The sequence below is a fragment of the Budorcas taxicolor genome, chromosome 1, assembly GCF_023091745.1.
Source record: "Budorcas taxicolor isolate Tak-1 chromosome 1, Takin1.1, whole genome shotgun sequence".
NCBI lineage: Eukaryota > Metazoa > Chordata > Mammalia > Artiodactyla > Bovidae > Budorcas > Budorcas taxicolor.
Genome location: NC_068910.1, coordinates 74,550,439 through 74,570,278, shown reverse-complemented (window position 1 = coordinate 74,570,278; position 19,840 = coordinate 74,550,439). Strand labels below are relative to the sequence as shown.

Sequence of the window (19,840 nt, the reverse complement as noted above, 5' to 3'; positions counted from 1 at the left end):
TCAGTATTCCTCAGGAATGCAGCACTTAGCCAGTTAGCCTGGGCCTCTGAGTGCTGCTGGCTCCATTCTATCCCTGCCGGGTCCCTAAAAGCAACTTGATCACAGCCAAGCATGGCCCTAGTATTCTTTTGCCTGTTGAGTTGGCACGTTCCTGTCAGAGGGAAGATTGCCTAAACTGCAAATAATCAACTTAAAGGGAATGAGCTGAAATATCCCTGCTCTAGTGGGCCGAGACGGCCCCAAATGCTCTTATCTTCCTGTAATCCCCTCCTCCTCTTTTGTGCAGAGTGGACCCAGGGAAAGGATTCTAAGCAACAGGGCATTTCAAAAGGGATGGGATGTCACTTCTGAGATTAGGTTTTAAGTGTGTGACTTCCCTCTGGCTAGCACTATGATTTGCTAGCAGGTTCTTTCACTCCATGGCTCTTCTTGCTGGCTTGCACTGGGGAACAAAGCTGATGTATTTTGAATTGCCCTATGGAGAGGCCCATATGGTAAGGAACTGGGATTACCAACAAGCAGTGAGTGAATGAAGCCCTCAGTCCAAAAGCCTGCAAGGAACAGACTCCTGTCAGTGACCATGTGAGTGACTGTTGGAGGCAGATCTTTTGGTCTGTTGCACATTAAGATGACTGTAGCCTGTGAGAATCCCCAAGCTGGAGGACCAGCTAAACTACACCCAGATTCTGGACCTATAGAAACTGAGATAATAATTGATGCTGTTTCAAGGCACCAAATTTTGAAGTAATTTGTTACACAGAGATGGATAACTATTTCACCTGCTTATAGAAGGTAGCACCAGTGGTAAAGAACCTGCTTGCAAGTGGAGACATGAGAGATATGCATTTGATCCCTGGTTTGGGAAAATCCCCTGGAGGAGGGGATGGCAACTTGTTCCAGTATCCTTGCCTGGAGAATCCCATGGACAGAGGAGCCTGGCGGGCTACAGTCCTTGGAGCTGCGAAGAGCTGGACACAACTGAAGTGACTTAACACACACACACACACACAGAAGTGGTAAGGTTTGGAAGTAGGAACAAAGATTGGAAAGGGAGTAGGTACATACATTTGTGTCTTTCTGAGTCACCAACCAGATCGAATATTTATGACAGATATTTTATATACTGTTTTTATGTAGACAGTATATAAAAACAACATCCTGGCAAGGGTGGCGTGGGCATGTTTTGGACAAAACTTAGGTTATGGAAACTCAATTGTTTGGCTCAGACACATAGCTTAGAAGGTAACAGAGATGAGAGAAACTAAAATTGTACTCTGAAGTCTCAGTTCTTTCACACTAGCCAGTCATAAGAGGCAGTGGTAGGGTTGGGATTAGGGTGGAAATCAGCATCACCTCTAGATCTTTCTTCAAGCTAGTTATGTTACTTTCCTTTCCCACACAGTTTGGGCCACACTATACCACACTGCGGGGCTGCACCATAAGAGCACTGAACTTATACCAGTGCAGCCTCATTCTTTGTGACTTGGACTAATAAGTAGAAAGTAAAACTTGTACATTTCAGGTAGGTTCTGATTGAGGATACAGTAGTCCTTAGATGCCTCTGCGGTGATGAGTAAAGTGATCACGCGGTTTTAGCTTGCTGGTATTGGATGGTTTAAGTTAAGTTAAAAAATAAAAGAACAGCACCCAGAATTCCATTATTTGATGGTCTCAAGCTTGTCTGATATGGCAGATCCTCTCTCACCTACAGCCCCAAATTGGCAAAATGGGTTTGGCTAAACAAGGACAAGTTGGGAAGAAGGGGATGCGTGGTGAGTGCAGCTTTTATTCAGTGGTGAGAAGATGATGTAGTAATGAAGGAACCCACTTCAGTACTATATCTACATGTGCGTGGCCCTGGAGATCCCTGTAATGGCTGCTAGAGCTGAGCAAGGCAGCTGCAGAACGGATTAGACTCCAACAGGCCATGGCCCTGCGTCATCAACTCCTGGACCAGGTCCAGGGGCTCTCCTCCGCCATCAGCCCTGGTCCTGATGAAACCATCACTGGGACTCTCATTGTTCACGGGTCTCCTGTAGATCACAGCCTTACTTCCATGGCAACTGCCTGACACAGTTGTGAAGGACAGTACAATTAACTGACAATAAGATGACTGTAGCAGCTTTTTCTTACTTCAGCTCCTTTCTGCTGCCTCTTTGCATTTTGCAAAAAGGATTTTTCTAGAGCAGCACTGCCCAATAAGGCAGCTGTCGGCCACATGAGACTCTGGAGCATTTGAAATGTGGCTGGTGAGACTGAGGGATTCCATTTTTCATTTAGGATTTAAGTCTTTACTGAATGTCTTCCAACATTGCTTCTGTTTTATATTTTCATTCATTGGTTGTGAGGCATGTGAGGTCCTAGCTCCTCGACAAGGGATCAAACTTACACCCCCTGCATTGGAAGGTGAATCCTAACCACTGGGGCATCAAGGAAGACCCCCATTTAATTCAATGTAAACATTCATTTAAACTGAAATAATCATATGTAGCTGGTGGCTAATGTGTTGGTCTCACAGCTCTAGAAGCTGTTGTCCTTATGTCATTCTTTTGTTAATTTATTTTTGGGTAATATTTCTAAAACATTTTCTACATGCCAGGCACAATATATAGAATGTTGTGCGCATTCATCCAATTTTCACAAAACCTGATGAAGTCGATTCTATTATACATTTTCCAGAGCAGAAACTGGAATTTTAGAGAGATGAAGTGGCCTGCCCAGGTGCCGCTACTGCCTACCAGTGTAGGAGACGTAAGAGACATGGGTTTGATCCCTGGGTCGGGAAGATTCCCTGGAGAAGGGATTGGCAACCCACTCCAGTATTCTTGCCTGGAGAATCTCAGGGACAGAAGAGCCTGGCTGGCTACAGTTCATAGGGTCGCAAAGAGTCGGACGTGGTTGAAGTGACTTAGCACACACGCACACCTCAAATCATTCAGGCAAGAGACAGAATTCAAAATAAAGTTTATCTGGCTCCAGTCCTGTGTCTCCTGTATAGATGAATAAGGCTAAATCTGCAGAAATGGAGGATGAAGCAGAATAAACGCAAGATGATTTAAAATATAACTCTTGTTATAATGGGTTATTTCATTTTATTGCTTATTGTAAACACTTTGGCCACAGCAAATACATTAGTTTTTAAATAACTGTAATTCAAAGCTTTCACATCATATGCTATTTCCCCCCAAGATGTGTCATCTATGAAAATAATCAGTGAACTCAAAAAGTCTATACTGACATCGTGCACATTTACGCTATTGTGACCCTAAATACAAATAGTAAAAATGCTCATCTATTGGAGGTCTATGGGTTTGTGATATGCCTTAAGGGAGGCCTTAAAACAACTCAGAGAAGAGAGATGGTGTGGATTTTAATAGCTCCTATGCGAGTAATGTTGGCAGAACATAGGTGGTATGCAGTAAACATTTATTGACAGCAAAGATGATGAGAATTCAATTACTGCTGTACTTGCCCTCTCCATTTTTTTCTTAAGGAATATATGGTGCATTGGGAAATATCACTCTGAGTGTCCCAGAGGCTCTGCACTTTGAATTGTGTAGCTACTGTGTAATTGGGTCTGATCACACTTGCAGAAGACAGAGAAATTAAAGCATATGTACTGTTAAAACTGTGCTAAAATCTCAGTTACTAGGTAGGAGAGGCTGGAATGCTTGAATGGTTTCTATCTTCATAAGCAAGAAAGTCACAGTGCCTGAAAATCAAGCTAGTCATTCAAAACAAATCTAGCTTTCAGATCTCACTGGCAGTTAGACTGTATTTCAGTTCAGTCAATGTCTTTGAAAGCAAAATATGCTAGTTATATGAGTTACTGAGTTTCCTAACTATGATTTTTACTTTAAGACATTTCTTTTGATTTATTCAGCAAAACTCTTAACATCATTTTGGGATTTCACTAAATTATGCTGATAATGTTGGCTTAAACATTTTAGATTTAATTGCAAAGTGACACACAAATTTCATTATTCTCAATATTTTCTCAATGTACAACTTTAAATACATTACAATAGAAATGTTAAGATCATCTGCAGCAATGAATATGGCATCTTAGAATTATTTATTACAAACTTTTACACCTAAAGGTAGGCACTTTATAAAATTTGGGTTTTGGCAAAAGGCAACAGTTTGACATCAATATCTTACTTTTCCGTTAACTGTATAACTTTTCAAGAGACTAGATTATTAAAACATTATGAGAGACATAGAAATGTGTCCAAGTTGCATGTGAGTGGAGTTACACAAAATAGAATTCAAGCTTCATTTTCCCCTCTTCTTTTTGTAAACTGCTATATAGCTTCCTGGTCAAGTTCTAAATTTCACTCCCTGATATAAAATCCCATGGGATTCTGGCTTCTCATCTTTTAATCTGAAGTGAAGTATTTGTTGCTTGTGGAACTTGATACAAATTTTTTTTCAGAGTTGGAATTACCATTATGATCACATACTACATAAAGTCAGATGATTTTTAGGTGGCAATAGCTAGCAGTGAAGAGTTCTTGGCTTTAAGTGGCTGTTGAGTCCTTTGGATTATGTTTCAAGTCTCAAATTATATAGATTCAACTACCCCTGTTGTTTTCATTCTTGGTGATGTAGAAATTCACCTCACTTCTATCTAAAACATGAGCGGAGCTTTGGGGCCCCACTGAACCCATCTACCATTTGACTTAGCTCTTCCTTCTCGAGCATGTCTCTACTGGGTAGTCAGCCAGGGTCTGTCGGGAGTCTTGGAGACAGGGAGCTTCAGAAAGCAATCTAGTCAATAAGAAAACCCCAACTGCCCTTTCTTACTCTGAAACCTGAGTTCTCTTCCTGCAACTTCCATCCAGTGTTGCCAACAGTGTAAGGCACAGAGTAGGCTTTCAGGCACTTGATCTGCATTTGTGGATGAACAAAAAGACTGAAGAGTTATAGTTCTGACTCGTAAAGCTACAGAAGACAGTCGTTTCCTTATGGAGTCCAGGATAGCCTCGTATCTCACATAAATCTTCTCTTTTCCAGGGTGAACACTGCAATTTCCTTCATCTGTTCCTTAAGTGACACGAATTTCTGATGTTTTGTCTACACGTTACTTTTTTCTGATGAGAAGAGCTGACTCATTTGAAAAGACCCTGATGCTGGGAAAGATTGAGGGCAGGAGGAGAAGGGGATGACAGAGGATGAGATAGTTGGATGGCATCACCGACTCAATGACATGAGTTTGGATGGACTCCGGGAGTTGATGATGGACAGGGAGGCCTGGCGTGCTGAGGTTCATGGGATCTCAAAGAGTCAGACACTTTGTGTCAGTTAGACATTCGTTCAGACTGAGCGACTGAACTGAATGAACTGAACCGCTCTTTTCTGAGTGTGCTTCTGTTGATCAGTAGACCTCTTCAAATGTGGTTCCCATGAATCCAAAATAATACCCCAGATGGGATCAGCTCTGAGTAGGGCAGAAATCCTGTGTCTTTTCTCTTAGCCTGGACATTCCACTTGACATATTGTCCAACCCCAAAGGGTGTTCCTTAGGGCAATCTTTTCCTGTCTGTTTCTGAGTAGAGGCATTTTATTCTAGGCAAGATTGCTGATTGGCACATACTCTGTTCCAGGAGAAGGATTACTTCCTCGAATTTCCAGGGTACGGAGGGGGTGGAGAACGCTGGGCTGGGGTTGGGGAGTATGGAGGAGGCAAGTCTGCACAGTATTCCATCTCATGGTCATAATTATAGGGGGGTGGTGCCACTGAAAAAAAAACAAATAAAAAAAAAACAAAAGGAGAAGGGCATCAGGCATTTAGCAATGATAGAGTGTCTATTATACTTGAGACACTCAGCTGGGTACTTCGGGGGAGGACATAATTTTTACAAAGTTTCCTAAAGTCAAAACTATGGTTTTTGCAGTAGTCATGTATGGAGGTGAGAGTTGGGCCATAAAGAAGGCTGGGCGCCGAGGGATTGATGCTTTTGAACTGTGGTGCTAGAGAAGACTCTTGAGAATCTCTTGGACAGCAACGAGATCAAAACAATCAATTCTAAAGGAACTCAACCTTGAATATTCATTGGAAGGACTGAGGCTGAAGCTGAAGCTCCAATACTTTGGCCTGATTCAAAGAGCTGACTCACTGGAAAAGACCCTGATCCTGGGAAAGACTGAAGGCCAAAGGAGAAGAGGGCGGCAGAGGATATGATGGTTAGATAGCATCACCAACTCAATAGACATGAATTTGAGAAAACTCTGGGAGATAGTGAAGGACAGGGGAGCCTGGCATGCTGCAGTCCATGAGGTCACAAAGAACTGGACACAATTTAGGACTGAACAACAACAACGACATAATTTTTGCCTTCAATAATCAGTTTTATCAGGCAGAGGACACACATGTATGAAAAGTCAAGTGCTATAAAAAATGGTGCTATTGACCAAAGTATTTAGAATTGGTGGCTTAAGGCAAATTTCTTGGAAAGATGATGTTCAAGTGACAGAGAAATCACTAAAGGATAATTCAAGATGCGCAAAAGTTCTGAAAGAGGAGAAAGCTTTTATTCAAAGCAAAAACTACACAGAAAAGAGAAATGGGAAAGGATACTGAGGAATCTAATTGTATCACCATTATGGTGGGCTTGGACTATCACAAAAGGTGTGTGTTATATGCGGCTTTTAGAGATTTTTTGAATATGCTAGTGAGTATGCTTTAGGAAGGTGACTGTCAGCAATATGCATTCAGGTGGACCAAAGAAAAGGTGAGTTGATGTAGTAGCATATGTGAGGGATTATAAAGGACTCATGGAAGTTGGTGGTGGGGATTATTAGGAGCTCTTGAGCATTTGAGAGCTTCAGTGATGACTGGGTGTGTGGAAAACAGGTAGAGAGCAAGGCGGTATGGAGGTATTGGGTGCCTGGTACTGGGCTCCTGTAACTTGGAGGGTCACGGAGTCATTATAGAAACAGGAAACAAACAAAAGGGAAGACAAACAGGTTTGCAAAGGAGGATGGAGAAACTTTTTCAAATCTCATTAGAAAAAGTTTCTTTAATTTACTTACTGTAATATACGTCAGTGTATTTTAAAATCACATTTAATATAACAAAATCACATTTGTTATGATGAGGTATGGACATCTATTTTGTAGTGCTCTCCATCCCATCTACAGGGTTGGAAAAGAGGTACTCCTTGAGCACTCCATGTCTTCAAGAACCAAATCACTTGGAAACATCTGAGCAACCCTTCTGGTGATTTGCCAGTAGTTTTGATTTATCATCAAGATCACGATTCTAGTTGGAAATTCATATGTCTTAATTGCTTCCTGTGAATGCAACCTAAACCACAGACTAGTGCTATAATAATGTGAATAAACAGCCAAGCTTTCACTTTTAGATGGCAGAGAAGAACAAACAACATTTCAACAAACCTCAACAGGTCTTCTCAGTTATACTCTTACTGATAAGACTATGATAGTATTCTGATCAATAAGCATGTATTAATAATATAAACATAGGGCTTTACCCTATATGCAAACACAAACTTTTTTAGCTTGTCTTTATTTTGTATTTTAAACATTTTAGATTAATTTCTATTGGAGTATAGTTGATTTACAGTGTTGTGTTAGTTTCTGCTGTATAGCAAAGTGAATCAGTTATACATATCTTGTGTTCACTCTCTGTCATGTCCAGTTCTTTGCTTCTGAATGAACTTTAGCCCACCAGATTCCTCTGTCCATGAGGTTTTCCATGCAAAAACCTGGAGTGGGTTGCCATTTCCTTATCTAGGGGATCTTCCTGATCCAAGGATTGAACCTGCGTCTCTTGCGTCTCCTGCATTGGCAGGCAGATTCTTTACCACTGAGCCATCTGGGTAAGCCCCAGTTATTCGTATACTCACTTCTTTTAAAGACTCGTTTCCCATCTACATTTCTTTAGCTTGGCTCGCTTTACCAGGAGCCTGGTGATTCTAATCATTTACTGACCTACCTGTGCTTAGCAAAGAACTGAGTCACCTGACACAGAAAAAGATGGAGACACAGAAGTGAGTGGGCTGTCCTCTGTGAGACACCCTGGTGAGGAAAGACTCTGAAACTCTCCTGTGGGCTGAGCAGGCCAGGGCTCACAGCAGAGGACACAGTTCTGTGGAGAAGGCTGCTTTAGGCCCTCAGAGGCAGGGCTGTTCCAAGCTGTGTTTTCTACAACAAAATGGAGTAACCCCCATTGAGTCTAAACACACCTTCCCTCTGCATACACCCACTCCTTTGCTTCATTATACCTAGCAGGACTGAGACAGAGACATGTATAATAAAATTCCTCCAAGCCAAGCAATGCACCCTCCACGTAAAACAGAAAGTTGCAGCTGGATTCCCGCTGAACTGTTTCATGTAAGTACGTGGTTCTAAGTTGTTTATGTGCTGAAGCTTTTCCCTGCCGCCCACCTGAGGGGCACACACCAGGTGAATCTACAGATTGACTCTGCATCCTTCTTGGTCATGAAGCCATGGTGTGCCTTTATACTTCGGTAACAAAGCACTTATATTTTGCCATCTGCAAAAACACTGCTGGAGAACATTTCAGTGAGATTCCCTCTGGTTTATACAGATTCATGTTGAACAGGAAAATCTAAGATATGAAGCCATGTTCTTTCATTCATATAGGTTTTGAATTTGATAAAGTGATAATATAATGCTGAAGAATGGTATTTTGAGGATTTTGAAGATCATATCCATCATGAAATAAACATGGAACATCTTTTACAGGACCGCCTATGGGAAGGCATTGTGAAATAATACTGGTGTAACTGAACTGTGCTAGCTTTCTTTCTTACAGATAAAAAGGTTTCACTAGGAAATAAACTTTTCAGGGTATCAATTTTAGAATTCCTGATTAACTCTAATAGGTTTTTTTTTCTTTCTCTTAAAGTCAAATCATCTTTAAAAGATACATGGATGTCGCTGGAAATGCACTTTTGAAATTCTTTCATAACCAATCATTCCAATTCTCTAAAAAGTGAAAATATGCCACTAATTATGTATGTCAGTATAGTTGTCTAGAATTTTACAAAATTCAGGGATGCTAAGAAATTCATAGCAGAAAGTTACTGTTGTTGTTGTTGTTTTTTTAAATCCACCCAGGACAACATCTCTAAAGCAAATGTAATAAAGGTGCAAGGTGTTATCAAAATTGTACATTATTTTAGAAAATTGGAAACAGAGTAAAATCATCCATGATTTTGTCACCAAAGTTTAATAAATAATCTGCCTGCCAATGCAAAAGATGTAGGAGACACAGGTTTGATCCCTGGGTTGGGAAGATACCCTGGAGAAGGAAATGGCAGCCCACTCCAGTATTCTTGCCTGGAAAATCCCATGGACAGAGGAGCCTGGTGGGCTGCAGTCCATGGGGTCGCAAAGAGTTGGACAGCACTGAGCAACAGAGCATGTGTCTTTATATCCTTTCTTTTAGTCATTTGTGTATTTATATAAAAATAGTGTTATGCCTTTTCACTTTGTATTGTAAATGAGTCTTTTTCATTATGTTACATATTTTTCATTAACTTTATTGGTGACACTTCACATTGTTCCACTGACCATTTACTTATTTTTTATTAGCAATTTTTTAATTATTATAAATGATGGAGTGAAAATATCTTCTCACACAGAAGGCTTCCCTGTCCTTCACCATCTCCCAGAGCTTGCTCGAACTCAAGTCCATTGAGTCAGTGATGCCACCCAAATATCACCAACTCAATGATAACAAGATATAAATAAGTGTACAAAGTTATTTATCTTTCCCATGCCTTTCTTAAAATAAGTGTTTGCCAAAATGGTAAGTTATGTTATTTTTACCTTATTGACTTCAGTTCAGTCGCTTATTCGTGTCCGATACTCTGCGACCCCATGAATCGCAGCACACCAGGCCTTCCTGTCCACCACCAACTCCCAGAGTTCACTCAAACTCACGTCCATCGAGTCTGTGATGCCATCCAGCCATCTCATCCTCGGTCGTCCCCTTCTCCTCCTGCCCCCAATCCATCCCAGCATCACAGTCTTTTCCAATGAGTCAGCTCTTCGCATGAGGTGGCCAAAGTACTGGAGTTTCAGCTTTAGCATCATTCCTTCCAAAGAACACCCAGGACTGATCTCCTTTAGGATGGACTGGTTGGATCTCCTTACAGTCCAAGGGACTCTCAAAAGTCTTCTCCAACACCACAGTTCAAAAGCATCAATTCTGTGGCACTCAGCTTTCTTCACAGTCCAACTCTCACATCCATACATGACCACAGGAAAAACCATAGCCTTGACTAGACGGACCTTTGTTGGCAAAGTAATGTCTCTGCTTTTCAATATGCTATCTAGGTTGGTCATAACTTATTGACTTACTGAAGTTTAAAATATATCTAACAAAATATATGGTTCTTCATCTTTCTTTTATATTGTTTCCAAGCTTAAACATTTGTCTTTTCATATATCTAATTCATAATCAATATACTTCTGAATTCTTCCATGTTAATTAATATATTTGATGCCCCCTTACTTCCATTATTTCATGTATTTTGCATCAGTGCTCATTTCTTCTATTTAAAATTTTGATTAATCAAGTTATTGAAAAGTGGCTTCTTAATCCCTGCTTTCCACATTGTTTTGTTATCTTTTCTATAGAGTTTGCGGGCTTCCCTGGTAGCTCAGTAGGTAAAGAATCCACCTGCAATTCAGGATACCTTGGTTCAGTTCCTCAGTTGGGAAGAACTGCTGGAGAAGGGATAGAATACCCACTCGAGTATTCTTGGGCTTCCTTTGTGTGGCTCAGCTGGTAAAGAATCTGCCTACAATGTGGCAGACCTGGGTTTGATCCCTGGGTTGGGGAGATCCCCTGGAGAAGGGAAAGGCTACCCACTCCAGTATTCTGGCCTGGAGAATTCCATGGACTGTACAGTCCATGGGGTCACAAAAAGTCAGACATGACTGAGAGACTTGCATGTAGAAATTTTAATAGCAATTTCACATAGACATCTTAATCTGCTTATTCTGTCTCAATGACCAAGGCATATCATTTTTTAATCACAAATACCCAATTTTAGTTATTATTGATTCTAAATGGTATTAATATCTGGTAGGATAGATGAAGTTTCATTGCTTATTTTTAAAAAATTAATATTTTCAATTGAGATATAATTGACTTAACATTGTGTAAGTTCAAGGTATACAATGTGTTGATTTGATAAATTTATATATTGCAACATGATTATCACCTGTTAAATTAATTTAAAAAGAAGGTTGTTAAAAAGATTGATGGGGGCTTCCCTGGTGGCTCAGTGGTAAAGAATCTGCCTGCCAGTGCAGAAGACTAGGGTTCAATCCCTGGCTTGGGAAGATCCCCTGGAGGAGGGCATGGCAACCCACTACAGTATTCTTGCCTGGAGAATTCTGTGAACAGAGGAGCCTGGTGGGCTACAGTCCATGGGATCACAGAGTTGGACACAACTGAGCCACTGAACACGTATGCAGGCAGTATATATATGTCAATCCCAACCTCCCAGTTCATCCCACCCACCTTCCCCCATTGCTAACCATATATTTGTTCTCTATGTCTGGGACTCTATTTCTGCTTTGTAAGTAAGTTCATCTGTACTATTTTTCTAGACTCCACATATAAGCAATATTACATTTGTTCTTCTCTTTCTGGGTTACTTCACTTCATATGACAGCCTCTAGGTCCATCCAGGTCTCTGCAAATGGCACTATTTCGTTCCTTTATATGGCTGAGCAATTATTTCATTTATATATGCACCGCATCTCAATCCATTCCTCTCAGAGCCATTTTTAAACAGCTGTCTTTAAGAACCTGAGCTCTTTTGTAGCACATTCTAAGAGATTATACTACTTTCTACTCCTCCTTGTCATCCATGTCTGTGGTCCTCTCTACTCCAAAATCTCATCTGTTGAAGATTTAGTATCAGGCTCATTGCCTTTCTTTGCATCACAGCTTCTATTAATAGTATCATTCTCTCGGTGATTTCAACACCCCTTTGTTGAAATAAATTTCTAGCCCCAGAAACCACTGGGTTTCTAACCACTCCTACTCAAGCTCCCATATCAGCAAACTGAAACTTACATCCATGTCCTAGTAAACCTTGGTATATCAGAAACTCAGTATATCCAGTCATAAAACCCCCAAATACCAAGCCCACTCTGGGCTCTATACCCAACATTCCTGGTTCCTTTTCACCCAAACAAGGCTGACTGTGTGGCCCCAACCAATCAGATTGTTTCTATTTTTCTTTGTTCTTATTCTTCATCCTACAAAAGCTTCTTAACTTTCTTCCATTTTACTGTTCTCCCCATGAAAACCTTCCAATTCATGAAGTGTTAAATAAAGTTATCACCTAGATTGTCTTCTTTAATCAGTTTTTAATATAAGGATGGAATCACCAATTCAATGGACATGAACTCGGGCAAACTCTGGGAGATGGTGAGGAACAGGCAGGCCCGGTGTATTGCAGTCCATGGGGTCGTAAAGAGTCTGACATGACTTGGCAACTGAACAACAACAATCCTGCCTCTCAGTGCTTTGGGTCTTTTGTCTTCAAAGGTCTTTTTCTCACTTTTATTGTAACCAATGATGGTACCATATTGTAATCTAACCAACACTTCTTATCTTTCTAGAATATACATCCCAATATATCTTGGACTTCCCTTGTGGCTCAGCTGGTAAAGAATTGCCTGCAATGTGGGAGACCTGCGTTCAATCCCTGGGTTGGGAAGATCACTTGGGGAAGGGAAAGGCTACCCACTCCAGTATTCTGGCCTGGAGAATTCCATGGACTGTACAGTCCATGAGGTTGCAAAGAGTCAGACACGACTGAGCGACTTTCACTTTCACCTGGATTTCTGATTTACTGATGGCCTTAAGCAGATTTATTTAAACTGACATCACTACTTTCCTGTCTTCATGTCTTTCTTCATTCAGCTTAGATTTATGGTCCATCAATAAAATGATCTCTGTGCATCTATCATCAAATTTATCTCTTTCTTTCCCCACTGCCTGACAAAACTCCAACCCAACATTTTGGCTATCCTAGATTTGTATCTAGGAGCTTAATATGCTTAGAGAAAAATGCACAATTGTGCCAACTGATCTCACTTTAAATGCATGACTATATTTAAGTGTGGAGGCCCTTGGCATTGCTCTGAAATTGTGCATTAGGCATCTCACCACCCCTCCATTCTCCGAGACTACTTTTTCATGATTTTTTTTTCTTCCTCCTTAATTACAAACTCCTCAAATTCACTCTCAGCATGAAACTTACTTCTTATTTCACTAGATAGATACAATTGGAAGAGACCATCCTCATATCACCAAATCCTTTGTTGAATACATGAGTCACAATGAAAAAAAATTGTTTATCTATCTATCTACCTATCTAACTTCATCATCAGCATCATCATCCATCTGTCTATCTACCAGGTATCAATCAATCAGTGAGTCAATAATCTATCTACCTAACTACCATTAGGGACTCTAAAATGTATTGATACTTCAAATCTCCATTTTCTTGATAGCACTATAATGCCTAGTTTTTCTTTCATTGGCATTTAATTTTTATATCTTTGACAAGCCTTTTTCTTGTGTTTTATCCATATTATTTCTTTTCATACATGTATCATCCAAACCTCCTGTTTAAAAGGAGGTTAACATAATCACTTTCTTTTTTTTTTTATACCGAGGTTTGGAAAAGTCATGGAAATTTAAGACTTGATAAATAATTCTTATTTTCACAATGATGGTTTTTAAAATAGTTGTAATTAAACAAAGGCTCAGGATACTCAAGGTGGCAGGAATACAAAACTATTCCAAAAGGTCACTGTGCAACAAAGGGTTCTATGTGGCAGATCGCCTTTCCTTGGTAATCTCCTCCCATTGCAGAGTAATAATGTTCACTGTAGGGTTCCCCACTAAGCACTTTCAACAAGAGATACACTAACCTTGGCTAAATTATTTTCTACTCATTTATGGGGCCTCCCAGCTGTAGGACTATGTCATAACTTGAGTGGTTATTCAATTACCACGGGGTTAATTAATTACTGTGGGTGAAATCATTTTATATATCCACTGAATGAGAGATTTTTGAAAAGCATTCAATACTACTCTGTGTTGTTTCCTGATCCTTTAAGTGAAAGCTTAATTAGTGACTTTATGAAGGAAATGAGAAGTAATCAAGCAAATTATGTTTTTGAAGGCCTAGTCTTTTAACAGTGAAAATGCGTCCACCATAAGGCTTATTATGTTTTCTGCATTATTCAGTTCCCAGAACGACGCCATTTACTGAAAAGGCAACATGGTGCTGTGATCTACCAGTATAAATAATGCCACTAGAATAAAGTGTTTAAAAACACATTTCCATGGGTAGAAGAGAAACCTCAGACCCAAGAATGCAAAACATCACATTAAAATATTTTATTTTTTCTAGTCTAATTTTATAAAGAATATTTTTAAATATTTTAAAAATTAATTTTAATGACACTTTTTTTTGTATCAAGGAAAGCAAATCTGGAATATTATCTACAGGGTGTTTCTCCTCATCTTCTCTTGGTTTAATGTCTCTGTCAGGCTCTCCTCCTCTCTTGGGTTATGGGTTGACCAGTATAAATGGGGAGATTTGAAAAAAAAATCCCCCCTGTTTTTTTTTTATACCATAGTCTTAACATTGTCATATTAACCCTAACCATAATCTCAGTAAATTGGAAAGTTTCAGAATTGTGAATTGCTTTTGTAGTGAGTAAAAGGTATAGTATATTCCAGGGTGGAATTTAAGGTTAACTGTTTAGGTATTAATACAATTAAATCAGATTTGGTCATGATATTCATTCATTCAGCCATATCTACTGAGTGCCTGTTACATGCCAGTTCTGGTCTTGTATGCTTGGGATTGAGACGTAAATAAAATCGACAACAAGGCCTGCCTCATGGAGCTAATGTTCTAGAAAGAGGGGATGAACAATAAAAAATAAACCATTAGGCGAACCATATGCTATCTTAGAAGGTTAAATGAAGCCCTCTGGACAAGTAGAGTAAAAGGATGGGTTCATGTGGGAGGTGAGACACCTTACAATCTTAAGGAAGGTGACTGAGGAAGACCTCATTCATAAAATGACCTTTAACAAAGACTTGAATTAAGTAAAGCATTGATGCTTTTGAACTGTGGTGTTGGAGAAGACTCTTAAGGGTCTCTTGGATAGCAAGGAGATCCAACCAGTCCATTCTAAAGGAAATCAGTCCTGAATATTCGTTGGAAGGACTGACGCTGAAGGTCCAATACTTTGGCCACCTGATGCGAAGAACTGACTCATTTGAAAAGACCTGATGCTAGGAAAGATTGAAGGTGGAAGGAGAAGGGGATGACAGAGGATGAGATAGTTAGATGGTATCACCGACTCAACAGACATGAGTTTGAGTAAACTCTGGGAGTTGGTGATGGACAGGGAGGCCTGGCGTGTGGTCCATGGGATCGCAGAGTTGGACATGACTGAGGAACTGAACTGAATTAAGTAAGTTCAACCCTAAGATAAGAGTGTGCCCCGTGTGTTCACAGAACAGCAAGAAAAAGTGTGAGTGGAGCCAGGTGGCGAGAGGGAGAAGGAAGTGAAGTCAGAGAAATAAAAGAGAGGAGCCAGTTCAGGCACTGCCTTGAGGGCCCTGGTAAAGAATCGTCGTTTTGGATAAAATGAAAAACCACTGACTTTGACTCTTCCTCTGGGGACATGGGGAGCCACTGAAAGATTCTGAGCAAAGAAGTGATACGATCTGACATTTAATCATCTTAAATGGGTTCAGTCTGCTACTGTGTTTAGAATAGACCCCTAGAGGGCTCGAATGGCTGCTGGGAGAGCAGCTAGGATATCACAGTCATGGAAATGAGAGTTGATGGTGGCTCCCACCAGAGAAGGTATGGTGAGAAGTAATCATATATACTGTTTACATTCTGAAGGTGGAGCTGAGAAGTTTTCCTGGTAGACTGCATGCAGATGTCAGGGAAAGAGAGGAGTCCAGGATGACCCCAAGGTTTTTGGCCTGAACCGCTTGACGGCTGGCCGTGCCATCAGTTAAGATGGTAAAGGGTGAGTGGAGGAGTCTCTGGCGGGGGATGATCAGAAGTACAGATTCAGACATGTTATGTTTGAGATCTATCTGTTAGACATCCAAGTGGATAGGCTTAATAGGCAGTGGGATCAAATGAGTGTGAAATTCAGGAAGGTGGTTTAGAATGGAGATACATAACTCTAGGAGGCATTTAACATATAAATGGTCCTTAATACCATGAGGCCAATTGATACAACTAAAGAAGTAAGTCTGGATACAGGATAGAAGACACAAGAGTGAGACTCGAGGCACTCTAACATGGAGATATTGGAGAAGGGGGAGAACTAACAAAAGACGACAGAGGAAACGATCATGCTGACGTTCATCTGAAATTTGCTCCCTCAAGGTGACTGTGATAGGTAAAAGATTAAGGAAGGAGAGACATTATCAGGGAATTGATACACGGGGCAGACCAGATGTAGAAACTACCTTCTTCCTTTGCTGTAAGGGGTAGAGAGAGGACATGAGTGTATGAAAAGTGAAAGTGAAGTCGCTCAGTCACGTCAGACTCTTTCAGACCTCATGGACTGTAGCCCACCAGGCTCCTCCATTCATGGGATTTTCCAGGCAATAGTACTGGAGTGGTCTGCCATTTCCTTCTCCAGGGGATCTTCCTGACCCAGGGATTGAACCCAGGTCTCCCACATTGAGGGCAGACTCTTTACCATCTAAGCCACTAGGGAATCCCTATATGCGTGTGTGTGTGTGTGTGTGTGTATGTATGTCTAAATATATATATGTATATATATTTAAGTGAAAGTCACTCAGTTATGTTCGACTCTTTGGGCCCTATGGACTGGGGCCCATCAGTCTCCTCTGTCCATGGAATTCTCCAGGCAAGAATACTGGAGCGGGTAGCCTATCCCTTGTCCAGGGGATCTTCCCAACTCAGGGATCAAACTGGGGTCTCCTACATTGCAGGCAGATTCTTTACCAGCTGAGCTATCTACATATAGACTTAAAAACACTATATTGACTTAAAAATCAAAGCGAAACACAGCACTTTGTTTATGGATTCATATGCGTACAATATATTCATATATGGAATTTCTGGAAGATTCTCAACAAATACTTGTAAATTACTAAAAATTATGTTTTCTCTTTGTTGGTAATTTTAGTGTTATGTTAAAACCATTTTCTTGCATAAAGAGGACACATAAAAACTTTCTTCAATACTTACTCACTGGTAGATAGACACAGCAGGTGTGAACTGTCTATTTCTCTTAACTACTGCAGGTTGGCAATTGTAGTCAATAAGGCAACCATTGAACATATGAATATCTTCAAATAGGAGGTAGATATTATAATGCAGATCTAAGTAACCTCCACGGAAAGTTAGAGCTTCAATCTACATTAACTAAGAAACAGCCTACATACTTGGGGATTGTTCCAGTGAGAATCTTTAATGATTCTTCTCTCCCAGAACCAGAGCATAACTAACAAATCTGACTCCTCCTTCAGAATGAGTAAGCAGTATTGCTTACCAGGGTAAGAGGAGATGGCATTGATGTGGGTGGTCCTGATGACACCCACCCGGGTCCCACGGTTGTTTTTCATGCACATGCAGATACATATGGCAATTCCAGCAATGACCCCCATGATGAACACGATTCCAAATACTATGCCAGCAATTGCTGTGCCCCTAAAAAAGAAAAGCAAAATTACATTTTTTTTAAAGACTCAGGGATTCCTCAGCCTTTCAAATACAGTTCCATGACTATACGACAAGTGCCCTTTTAGAAACGTTCTTAAGAATAATGTTAAAAAAAAAAAAACTCAAGTTTTTCAGTTCTAAAATCATTCCATAAATTAATAATTTCCTTTCTAGCATTTTCTCTGCTTCTCTTTCTGGAAACCTATTCTGAAATAAGCCTCTTAGTCTCCTGGATAACTTCTCTAATTTTTCTTATCCCTATTTTCTTGAACTACTTTGTGGGGAATTTCATGACTTTATCTTCTAAAATCTTACTGAATTCTAGAATTTCAGCAATCATATTTTTATTTTCCAGGTGCTCTATCTTATCCTTTATGTCACTTCCTTTTTTTCATAGTGTCCTTTTTTGCTTTTATGGATGCAATTTCTTCTATTAATCTCTAACGTACTCATGATAATATATTCTTTGAGACTATTTTTTCCTATTTCCTCTGGCCTGTCTAGGCTCCTTTTTATTGATTGTTCACTTTGATCTGTTTGCGTTTGACATTTTTCTTAAATGTCTACTGTGGTTGTTGTTCAGTCACTAAGTTGTGTCTGACTTTTTGGAACCCCATGGACTGCAGCACGCCAGGCTCTTCTGTCCTCCAATATCTGCCAGAGCTTGCTCAATGACTCCTGAATCTACTCCTATGTTAAAATTTGTGGGTTGGAAGTTCAGCGTGCAAAGTCAGTACTGGACAGATGAACCCCACAGTAGGGGATCAACTGAGGTCAGTTCTCATGTTTTGTTTTTCTTCTGGTTTGTAGATTTTGCTCTTTAAAAGGATCCTCCAGTTTCATATTTGGGGAACATGAACTGGGCTGGCTGCCAGTTTCCTGGAGCCTAGAGTTTTATCCATAAGAGTATGAACTTTAAAAAAATCCTCAGGCTTTCATCTCAGAGACTCGGTCTCATTCTGCTGTGATGGGGAAGGCTTTCAGGATAGGTCTTCAGAAACAAAATCTTGTGTTTTAAAAGCATGACTTCTAAAGCCAGACTGCCATGGTTCCAACTGTAGCCTTGGGTAACCTTGGGCAAGCTGCTCAATGCCCCAGTTTGCTTATTAATGAAATAAAGGTCAGCTTGGTGCTTTTCTGACTCTCCTCTCAAATTCAATGTCATGAGATAATTGTGCTCCTGGACTCATTGGTCACATCAATAAAGTCCTATTCTCAAGTGCTATATAAACAGCTATCCTGTACTTTTCTAAGACAGGTCCATGATCTCCCATCCCAAGTCCTTGGGACTAGATGTGTTCATGAGCCAGGAATGTTCAGATTTTGGAAAGGGAATATACATATACTGTATATTGTATGATACTCCCACAGCCAGCATCTGGGGCATAACACATGAACATTTCTGAATATTAACACTTGGATTACATGGAAGCTATAAAAAAATGCCAGGTTCATTCAGGTCCAGGCTTGACACCAGTTGCATTGTATAAAACCTTTACTTCTCAGGTTCTTTTTTTTTTTTTAAGGATTTCAGAATTGCAGATAAGGAACTGTGGACCTATCTGTCTGTACGCTGTGCAGTAGAAATCTTCTCTTTATGACTTTCCCCCACTCACTTAAAAAAAACCAAACTGAATACTCCCTTATGCATTCCAATAGACTCCTTTAAAGTATTCTTACATAATTTTAACTTTGTTAGTAAATTATGAAAGTAGAACATGAGATATTTGGATGGGCTATTAGCAATTAGAGAATGACAGAGTCTAGCAGTTCAGTAAATAAATCCTTTCAAGGAAAAAGATTTATCAAAGGAGATAACATGAAATTTAAAAGAAAAGTGATCTGGAAACCTCTTTTTCACTGTGATTTTTAGGTCTAAATAAGATTAAATTGGAGGGCTTAATTCATGTCCTAGAAATAATCAATGGCCCAATTATTTAGGCATAGAGTTTCTAAAGTGTGTGCTATGGAAGCTAAGACATCAAATCAAGGCATATTTATATTCATTAATTCCTCTTTAAATAGAAAAAAAGTAGAAAATCAGTCACATTTTACTTTCTTGTCAGCAGCTC

The 19,840-nt window shown here is 40.0% G+C and overlaps 1 protein-coding gene across 1 annotated transcript in view; it reads right to left on the bottom strand.

Moving 5' to 3' along the window:
• Positions 1-3,082: 3,082 nt before the first annotated feature.
• Positions 3,083-19,840, bottom strand: part of CYYR1 (cysteine and tyrosine rich 1) — a 116,833-nt gene continuing 100,075 nt past the window's right edge. The window contains exons 3-4 of the mRNA XM_052637250.1: positions 17,599-17,756; positions 3,083-5,739 (exon numbers count right to left, since the gene is read on the bottom strand). Coding sequence (XP_052493210.1) covers positions 5,615-5,739; positions 17,599-17,756 — 283 coding nt within the window. The 3' untranslated portion in view covers positions 3,083-5,614. The remainder of the gene's footprint in view (positions 5,740-17,598; positions 17,757-19,840) is intronic.